Genomic DNA, 10,446 nt, shown 5'->3' on the forward strand with positions numbered 1-10,446 from the left:
GCCACTGCACTCCAGCCTGGGCAACAAGAGCAAGACATGGTCTCAGAAAACAAAAAAATAAAAAAATAAAAAGTAAGTGTCCCCTTTGCTCCACAATCTCACCAGCGTCTGTTAATTTCTGACTTTTCAGTAACGGTCATTCTGACTGGTGTGAGATGGTATCGTTGCAGGATAATTTAGGAATCAGAGAGACCGAGGGGTTGAGGAGGATGTATTATTATTATTATTTAGGTGTGTAGCAGGACGAGCGGCAGACAAAACTCCTCAGACACCGAGTTAAAGAAGGAAGGGGTTTATTGGGCCTGGGGACATCGGCAAGACTCCTGTCTCAAGAGCTGAGCTCCCCGAGTGAGCAATTCCTGTCCTTTTAAGGGCTCACAACTCTAAGGGGGTGCATATGAGAGGGTCCTGATCGATTGAGCAAGCAGGGGGTATGTGACCGGGTACATACCCACCGGTATGTAGGCCCCACCACGCCTGGCTAATTTTGTATTTTTAGTACAGATGGGTTTCTCCATGTTGGTCAGGCTGGTCTCAAACTCCTGCACTGGTAATTAGATCAATTAGACTGGAACAAAACAAGATAGGGATTTTCTTTTTTTTTTTTTTTTTTTTTTTTGAGAGAGTCTCCCATTCTCCTGCCTCAGCTTCCCATGTAACTGGGACTACAGGCTCCCGCCACCGCATCCGGCTAATTTTTTGTATTTTTTTTTTAGTAGAGATGGGGTTTCATCGTGTTAGCCAGGATGGTCTCGATCTCCTGACCTTGTGATCTGCCTGTCTCAGCCTCCCAAAGTGCTGGGATTACAGGCATGAGTCACCGCGCCCAGCCCAAGATAGGGATTTTCACAGTGCATTTCTATACAATGTCTGTAATCTACAGATAACAGAACCAATTAGGTCAGGGATCGATCTTTAACTACCAGGCCCAGGGTGCTGGGCGCCGGGCTGGCTGCCTGTGGATTTCATTTCTGCCTTTTAGTTTTTACTTCTTTCTTTGGAAGCAGAAATTGGGCAGAAGACAATGTGAAGGGTGGTCTCCTCCGTTAGGGGCAGTCAGATCAACATCCAAAAAGACTGAGCTCCGAACAACAAAGAGTCCGGTTACCTTTTAAGCATTTCATGGGGCCGGGGGAGATCTGTGCAGGGGGAAGCATATTACAGAAGCGAGAAACAAAGATGGTTATTCCTTTGAGATATGCGTTACATTCTTTCGTACTTTTCAAGGAAAAACATGTTTTGCGACTTGAGTTTATCTGCCTAGTGACCTTGTGGCTGCACAGCTGGAGAAACGGGGCCTTCACAATGCCTGGGAAGAGAGAGAGAAGGCTCGCTAGCCACAGACAGAAAAACAGGCAGCTGCCGGGCGCGGTGGCTCACGCCTGTAATCCCAGCACTTTGGGAGGCCGAGGTGGGCGGATCACGAGGTCAGGAGATCAAGACCATCCTGGCTAACATGGTGAAACCCCGTCTCTACTAAAAATACAAAAAATTAGCCGGCGTAGTGGTGCGCGCCTGTAGTCCCAGCTACTTGGAGGCTGAGGCAGAATGGCGTGAACCCGGGAGGCGGAGCTTGCAGTGAGCGGAGATCGTGCACTCCAGCCTGGGCGACAAAGGGAGACTCCGTCTCAAAGTCTCAAAAAAAAAAAAAAAGAAAAGAAAAACAGGCAGCTAATTTTTAAAGGATTCCACCTCTTTCTCTTCCTCAGGGGGAATTGAGTTTTCTTACATACAACTGAGCTTTTGCTGTTAAGGAAGGAGGAGACCACTACTCCTCCTGCTGCCCTCCTCCCCCAACCTTGCCTAGTTCACAAGACAGGAGGAGACAGAAAGCAAAAAGTTAGAAAGAAGCAAAAGTAAGATAAATAGCCAGACAACCTTGGCACCACCACCCGGCCCTAGGAGTTAAAAAAAGGAATAATAGGCCGGGCGCGGTGGCTCACGCCTGTAATCCCAGCACTTTGGGAGGCCGAGGCGGGCGGATCACAAGGTCAGGAGATTGAGACCATCCTGGCTAACACGGTGAAACCCCGTCTCTACTAAAAATACAAAAAATTAGCCGGGTGTGGTGGGGGCGCCTGTAGTCCCAGCTACTGGGAGGCTGAGGCAGGAGAATGGCATGAACCCGGGAGGAGGAGCTTGCAGTGAGCCGAGATCGCGCCACCGCACTCCAGCCTGGGAGACAAAGTGAGACTCCTTCTCAAAAAAAAAAAAAAAAGGAATAATAATAACATCAACTCCTGACCTAAACTACTTGTGTTATCTGTAAACTCCAGACACTGTATGAAAAAAGGATTGTAAAACTTTTTGTTCTGTTACCTGATGCATGTAGCCCCCAGTCACGTTTCCCACGCTTGCTCGATTTATCACGACCCTTTCACGTGGACCCCTTAGAGTTGTAAGCCTTTAAAAAGGCCAAGCATTTCTTTTTTTGAGGAGCTCGGCTCTTAAGACGTGAGTCTGCCGACGGTCCCGGCCGAATAAAAAACCTCTTCCTTCTTTAATCCGGTGTCTGAGGAGTTTTGTCTGCGGCTCGTTCTGTGACACTTCTTTAATTTCTTTTCATTCCTGTTCCAGTATCTCACTGTGAAATTCCCTGTGTTTTTATACGATTCTCGGGGGGTTTCCTCTGAGCGTCATTAGGCCTGACTTCTCACGGTCAGCTCTGGGTACCACCTTCACATTGCAGAATTGAGAAGCTGACCCAGAAATGCATTTCAGGCTGAGCAGACAAGTGTCAGAGGAGCTGGCTAGACCGCGGATGTGTCAGAGGGACCATGGCCTTTCCGTAGGCTCATGGTCAGAGGTGGAGGGGGAGTGGTGAACGTTCTAATGAAAAAAGTCAACATGAAAACTTCCTGGCGATGGGCGCTGGGGCTCACCCACCACTTCCTGTGCATCTCCCTGGCCCGCTGGGCTCAGTCCCCACCCCGCTGCTCAGCACTCGGCCGGTAGAATCTGAGCGATGCCTTCCACGCTCCGTGCCCTGCTCTGCCTTGGTGAGTTCCTGCATGGAAGGGGAATGGGATCAGGGTGTGCCTGGGAGGCAACGGGTCTCATTATTCCCGTCTTCCAGGGCTGTGTCTGAGCCAGAGAATCAGCGCCCCAAAGCGTGAGTCCTTCCTTCAAAGCCCAGGGTCACTCTTTCGGGTTCAGGCCAAGCACCCTCCACCCAAGCACGGCTGGGGAGAGGGGGGCGGGGTGCTGGCTTCCCAGGAGGGCCTGGGGCCAGCAGCAGGGTGGAGCCTATGGTTGGGGGGACGGGGCTCAGCTGGAACTCCAGCCTCTGATTCCCTTCCAGAGACTCTCCCAAAACCGATCATCAGGGCTGAATCCACTTACATGGTTCCGAAGGAAAAGCAAGCGACCCTCTGTTGCCAGGGAAGTTATGGAGCTGTTGAATACCAGCTGCATTTTGAAGGAAGCCTTTTTGCCGTGGAGAGACCAAAACCGCCTGAACGGATTAATGGAGTCAAATTCCACATCCCGGACATGAACTCCCGCAAGGCAGGGCGATACAGCTGCATCTATCGGGTTGGGGAGCTCTGGTCAGAGCGCAGCGACTTGCTGGATCTGGTGGTAACAGGTAACTGTCCGGTTCTCTAACTGGAGAGTGAGCTCAGTCTGCATCCCGGATGGAGCATCATCTATAAACTCTTCCAAGCCCCACTCAGACACTGCTTGTCTCGGTAGGAGGTTGGAGGAGGGGTGATCCCCATCACAATCTCAGCCTACAAGGCGTTGTCTGCAGACAGTGTCTCTATGTCCTATGAGCAGATGTGTCCTCGGTCAAGTTCTCCAAGACACAGATTCTGAGATAGATATTTGTGTGCAGGGGTATGACTGAGGAACGTCCTCAAAAACAACGCCTGTGGGCCAGGCGCAGTGGCTAACACTTTGCTTCCCTCACCCATCACAGGTGGTGGGGTTTTTGTGTTTGTTTTGAGAAGAGTTTCACTCTTGTCACCCAGGTTGGAGTGCAATGGTGCAGTCTCCCATCACTGCAACCTCCACCTCCTGGGTTCAAGTGATTCTCCAGCCTCAGCTTCCCAAGTAGCTGGGATTACAGGCGCCCACCACCACGCCAATTTTTGTATTTTTGGTAGAGACAGGGTTTCACTATGTTGACCAGGGTGGTCTCAAACTCCTGACCTCAGGTGATCCGCCCGCCTCAGCCTCCCAAAGTGCTGGGATTACAGGTGTGAGCCATCGCGCCTGGCCAGGTGGTGTTTTTCTAAAAAACAAAATTTAGCTTTTTTTTTTTTTTTTTTTTGAGACACCCTCGCTGCAGTGTAGTGGTGCAATCTCAGCTCACTGCAACCTCTGCCTCCCGGATTCAAGCAATTCTCCTGCCTCAGCCTCCCAAGTAGTTGGGATTACAGGCATGGGCCACCACGCCCGGCTAATTTTTGCATTTTTAGTAGAGACGGGGTTTCACCATGTTGACCAGGCTGGTCTCAAACTCCTGACCCAGGAGGTCGAGGCTTCAGTGAGCCAAGGTAGTGCCATGGCACTCCAGCCTGGGGAACAGAGCAAGACCCTGTACCATTTTAAAAAATGGTTTAGCAGCCGGGCGCGGTGGCTCACGCCTGTAATCCCAGCACTTTGGGAGGCCAAGGCAGGTGAATCACGAGGTCAGGAGATCGAGACCATCCTGGCTAACACAGTGAAACCCCGTTTCTACTAAAGAATACAAAAAACTAGCCGGGTGTAGTGGCGAGCACCTATAGTCCCAGCTACTCGGGAGGCTGAGGAAGGAGAATGGCATGAACCCAGGAGGTAGAGGTTGCAGTGAACCGAGATTGTGCCATTGCACTCCAGCCTGGGTGACAGAGCAAGACTCCATCTCAAAAAAAAAAAAACAAATGGTTTAGATGGTAAATCTTCTATTGTGTGTATTTGACCAAAATAATAATAATTAAAAAAAAAAAAAAAGCTGGCTGCCAGGCATGGTGGCAGGTCGCTGCAGTCCCAGCTACTTGGGAGGCTGAGGCAGGAGAAACGCTTGAACCCAGGAGGTGGAGACTGCAGTGAGCCAAGATCGCATCACTGCACTCCAGCCTGGCGACAGAGCGAGACTCCGTCTCAAAAAAAAAAAAAAAAAAAAGAAAAGAAAAGAAAGGAGAAAATATACAAATAGCTGGCTGCTCATCTCTGAGTTTCTGGTGCGGTGGCCCCACCTTCTCTCATAGAAATGTATGACACACCCACCCTCTCGGTTCATCCTGGACCCGAAGTGACCTCGGGTGAGAAGGTGACCTTCTACTGCCGTCTAGACACAGCAACAAGCATGTTCTTACTGCTCAAGGAGGGAAGATCCAGAGACGTGCAGCGCAGCTACGGGAAGGTCCAGGCGGAGTTCCCCATGGGCCCTGTGACCACAGCCCACAGAGGGTCATACCGATGTTTTGGCTCCTATAACAACTATGCCTGGTCTTTCCCCAGTGAGCCAGTGAAGCTCCTGGTCACAGGTGAGGAAATGCTCAATTCCCCACAGCCCCCGCCGCCGTGTCCTACCCGGAGCCCTAAGGGATGCCCAGAGAGTGACGGGGAGGGTGTCCAAGGGACGTCCACTTCCTGGGAGCCCAGTTGGTCATGTGAGGAAGAACACCAGAAGCAGGAAGGAGGAGGGAGCAGAGAAAGGAATGGTAAGGCGGGTGGATCACGAGGTCAGGAGTTCGAGACCAGCCTGGCCAAGACGGTGAAACCCTGTCTCTACTAAAAATACAAAAATTAACCAGACGGAGTGGCGGACACCTGTAGTCCCAGCTACTCAGGAGGCTGAGGCAGGAGAATCGCTTGAACCCGGGAGGCAGAGGTTGCAGTGAGCCGAGATCATACCACTGCACTGCAACCTGGGCAACACAGCAAGATTCCATCTCAAAAAAAAAAAAAAAAGAATGGCAAGACTGGAGGAAACCCAAAATCCTTACTTTTTTTTCTTTATCTCCTTTTCCAGGCGACATTGAGAACACCAGCCTTGCACCTACAGACCCCACCTTTCCCGGTGAGTAACTAGTCCTTCTAAGCTCAGAGGAGAGATCAGAGCCTCCCAGGGACACTAAAAACATGGCATTCATTCAAAATATTCATCGAGGCCAGGAGCAGTGGCTCACGCCTGTAATCCCAGCACTTTGGGAGGCCAGGATGGTGCATCACTTGAGGTCAGGAGTTCAAGACCAGCCTGGCCAACATGGCGAAACCCCATCTCTACTAAAAATACAAAAATTAGGCTGAGCACTATGGCTCACTCCTGTAATCCCAGCACTTTGGGAGGCTGAGGCAGGCAGATCACAAGGTCAGGAATTCCCCAGCCTGGCCAACATGGTGAAACCCCATCTCTACTAAAAATACAAAAATTAGCCAGGCATGGTGGTACTCACCTGTAATCCCAGCTACTTGGGAGGCTGAGGCAGGAGAATCACTTGAACCAGGGAGGCGGAGGTTGCAGTGAGCTGAGATTGCACCATTGCACTCCAGCCTGGGCAATAGAGACAGATTCTGTCTCAAAAAAAAAAAAAGAAAGAAAGAAAACTAAAACGAAGAACAGCCAGGCGTGGTGGTGGTGTGCACCTATAATCCCAGCTACTCAGGAGAATCACTTGATCCTGGGAGGCAGAGGTTGCAGTGAGCCGAGATCGCGCCACTGCACTCCAGCCTGGGTGGCAGAGCGAGACTCCATCTCACAAAAAAAACAAAAACAAAACAAAACAAAACAAAACAAAAAATATATATAAAATATACACTGTATATTATATATATATTATATAGTGTATATTATATATATAAAATTATATATATATATATAGTGCATAGTATGAGAAAGGAGGCTCCAGAGAGAGGAAATGGCCCTCTGCCTGTGCCCTGGGGCAGGACGATGACTGGGGTAATAAAATAATAACTATGAGGCCAGGAGGGTTGAAAATGATGTTTGGAAAATGACAGTGGGGATGGGATGGGGCTGGGGCTGCACGGTTAGGACATTGAAAAAAAAAATAGTGAGACTTTGAATTTGACTACCTGTGAGGGGAAAGAGGTAATGATGACTTAATGAGGAAAATGAGGCTTACACAGAAGACAGGGGCTGGGCCGTGTGGTTCCCGCGTGTAATCCCAGCACTTTGGAAGGCAGAGATGGGTGGATCACTTGAGATCAGGAGATCAAGACCAGCCTGGCCGGCCGGGCGCGGTGGCTCAAGCCTGTAATCCCAGCACTTTGGGAGGCCGAGACGGGTGGATCAGGAGGTCAGGAGATCGAGACCATCCTGGCGAACACGGTGAAACCCCGTCTCTACTAAAAATACAAAAAATTAGCCGGGCGAGATGGCGGGCGCCTGTAATCCCAGTTACTTGGGAGGCTGAGGCAGGAGAATGGCGTAAACCCCGGAGGCGGAGCTTGCAGTGAGCTGAGATCCGGCCACTGCACTCCAGCCCGGGCGACAGAGCGAGACTCCGTCTCAAAAAAAAAAAAAAAAAAAGACCAGCCTGGCCAACACAGTGAAACCCCATCTCTACTAAACATACAAACATTAGGTAGGCATGGTGGCACATGCTGTAATTACAGCTACTCGGGGCTGAGGCAAGAGGATCGCTTAATTCGGGAGGCTGAGGTTGCAGTGAGCTGAGATCGCACCACTGCGCTCCAGCCTGGAAGGCCTGCAATCCCAGCCCTTTGGGAGGCCAAAGCAGGCAGGTCATCTGAGATTGGGAGTTCGAGACCAGCCTGGCTGGCAAAAACGCCATCTCTACTAAAAATACGAAAAAAATTAGCCAGGTGTGGTGGCGTGTGCCTGTAGTCCCAGCTACTCGGGAGGCTGGAACAGAGCGAGACTCTATCTCAAAAAAAAAAAAAACAAACAAACAAAAATAGAAGACATGATTGGTGCAAAGATACATGCTCATGAGTTCTAGACTGGAATTCCTCCTCCGGTGTGTCCATCTGTGGATCCTTCCGCTTTACCTGCTGGATGAAGCTCCTGGGACTTGCAGGGTAGGGTAGGACCTTGCAAAGCTGCAGAACGCCATGGGGCGGACCCAAGGGAAGGAGGGCGGGGGCGGAAGACGTCAACATCATTCTCTTTTCTTCACTTCCCTTATTATCAGCAGACTCTTGGGACACCTGCCTTTTAACCAGAGAGACGGGACTCCAGAAAGGTAAGTAGACACCTGGGGCCATAGGCTCTGAAGGAAGGAGCTGGGCATAGAGTAATGACCTGGGAAGGAGATCGGGATGAACGGAACAAGAGGGTGTCCTTGGCCAGGTGCAGTGGCTCACGCCTGTAATCCCAACCCTTTGGGAGGCCGAGGCGGGCAGATCATCTGAGGTCAGGAGTTCGAGACTGGTCTGGCCGATATGGCGAAACCCCATCTCTACTAAAAATAGGAAAAAATTATCCGGGCATGGTGGTGCGTGTCTGTAGTCCCAGCTACTTGGGTGGCTGAGGCAGGAGAATCGCTTGAACCCGGGAAGTGGAGGTTGCAGTGAGCCGAGATCGTGCCACTGTACTCCAGCCTGGGCAACAAGACTGAGGCTCCGTGTACAAAAAAAAAAAAAAGAGGGTGTCCTTACATCCCTGTCAGCAATCACCCTGTTCTCCTGCTGCCCACAGACTTTGCCCTCTGGGACCACACTGCCCAGAATCTCCTTCGGATGGGCCTGGCCTTCCTAGTCCTGGTGGCTCTAGTGTGTCTCCTGGTTGAAGATTGGCTCAGCAGGAAGAGGACTAGAGAGCAAGCCAGCAGAGCTTCCACTTGGGAAGGCAGGAGAAGGTTGAACAAACACAAAGACTCTGAAGAATGACCATGAGACGCAGTGGCCATGGGTGGAACTGAAAGCTGGTGTTGAGCCTTGGTGGCGTGAGCTCTGTGTCAGACCCACGGAGGAGGGAGTCACTGCAGGGAACAGGGGACAGGGGACACTGGCATTCCATTTGTCAGAGCATCCCGGACGACGCAGAGGGTGGGAGAACTACATGCTAAGTTTCTTTCTGGTTTTTTTTTTTTTTTTTTTTTTTTTGAGACAGAGTTTTGCTCTTGTTGCCCAGGCTGGAGTGCAATGGCGTGATTTTGGCTCACTGCAACCTCTACCTCTCCATCCCTTGGGCTCAAGCGATTCTCCTGCCTCAGCCTCCCGAGTAGCTGGGATTACAGGCATGCGCCACCATGCCTGGCTAATTTTGTATTTTTAGTAGAGACGGGGTTTCTCCCTGTTGGTCAGGCGGGTCTTGAACTCCTGATCTCAAGAGATCCCCCCGCCTCGGCCTCCCAAAGGGCTGGGATTACAGGCATGAGCTGCCGCGCCCAGCCGCTGAATTTCTTTTGTAGACAAATCCTATGGTCTCTTCTAGGCTCTAAGTACTTTTGTGCCACTTACTGCAAACCATACTTTTAAGCACTCTGGTCTTTTCTGAAAAGATCTCTTCTTCTTTAACAGGATGGCCATGGAAATATTTTTTTTTTCTACTTTGGTCTTTCTTCCTTTTCTCTGCAGGAAGCCATTCAAAATAGTTAATGACCAATATAGAATAGGTTTGTATCGAATGGTTCAGGAGGCATTGTGGCAACAGCCAGTCATAGAGAAGCAGCTTTATAAGTGAATCCTGCCGGGGGCGGTGGCTCATGCCCATAATCCCAACACTTTGGGAGACTGAGGTGGGCAGATCACCTGAGGTCAGGAGTTCGAGACCAGCCTGGCCAACACGATGAACCCTTATCTCTACTAAAAATACAAAAATTAGCCAGGTATGGTGGTGTGTGCCTGTAATCCCAGCTACTTGGGAGGCTGAGGCAGGAGAATAGCTTGAACCCGCGAGGCAGAGGCTGCAGTGAGCCAAGATCGCACCACTGCACTCCAGCCTGGGTGATAGAGCAAGACTCTGTCTCAAAAAATAAAAATACAAATACAAAAATTAGCCAGGCATGATGTGGGACTTGTCTGTGATCTCAGCTACTCAGGAGGCTGAGGCAGGAGAATCACTTGAACCCAGAAAGCAGATGCTGCAGTGAGCCGAGATCACACCACTGCACTCCATCCTGGGTGATAGAGCAAGACTGTCTCAAAAAAAATAAAAGAAAAAATAATAATGAGTCCTGGCTGCATCCCAACCACGCCCCAATTCCTCCTACCCCAAAGCACCACAGAATTCCATCTTCTTTTTTTTTTGTTTTTGTTTTTGTTTTGTTGGGACAGAGGTTCACTGTTGTTGCCCAGGATGGAGTGCAGTGGCGTGATCTCAGCTCACTGCCACCTCCACCTCCAGGGTTCAAGCGATTCTCCTGCCTCAGCCTCCTGAATAGCTGGGACTACAGGCATGCACCACCACGCCTGGTTAATTTTTGTATTTTTAGTAGAAATGGGGTTTCATCATGTTGGCCAGGCTGGTCTCGAACCCCTGACTTCAGGTGATCCACCAGCCTCGGCCTCCCAAAGTGCTGGAATGACAGGTGG

The 10,446-nt window shown here is 50.5% G+C and overlaps 1 protein-coding gene across 2 annotated transcripts; it reads left to right on the forward strand.

The window, feature by feature from the left end:
• The first annotated feature begins 2,915 nt into the window (after nucleotides 1-2,915).
• On the forward strand, nucleotides 2,916-9,000 carry LOC105497311 (natural cytotoxicity triggering receptor 1). Of its 2 annotated transcripts, none has more exons than XM_071086781.1 (7): nucleotides 2,916-2,999; nucleotides 3,077-3,112; nucleotides 3,302-3,586; nucleotides 5,193-5,471; nucleotides 5,960-6,007; nucleotides 8,103-8,153; nucleotides 8,609-9,000. In XM_071086781.1, exons 1-7 carry the CDS (start codon nucleotides 2,966-2,968, stop codon nucleotides 8,797-8,799), a joined length of 924 nt encoding a protein of 307 aa, XP_070942882.1. In that variant the 5' UTR covers nucleotides 2,916-2,965; the 3' UTR covers nucleotides 8,800-9,000. The 2 variants fall into 2 exon arrangements, with proteins under 2 accessions (XP_070942882.1, XP_070942883.1); XM_071086782.1 differs by having other exon boundaries at nucleotides 8,106-8,153.
• Nucleotides 9,001-10,446: the final 1,446 nt, after the last annotated feature.

The sequence above is a fragment of the Macaca nemestrina genome, chromosome 20 (assembly GCF_043159975.1).
Source record: "Macaca nemestrina isolate mMacNem1 chromosome 20, mMacNem.hap1, whole genome shotgun sequence".
NCBI lineage: Eukaryota > Metazoa > Chordata > Mammalia > Primates > Cercopithecidae > Macaca > Macaca nemestrina.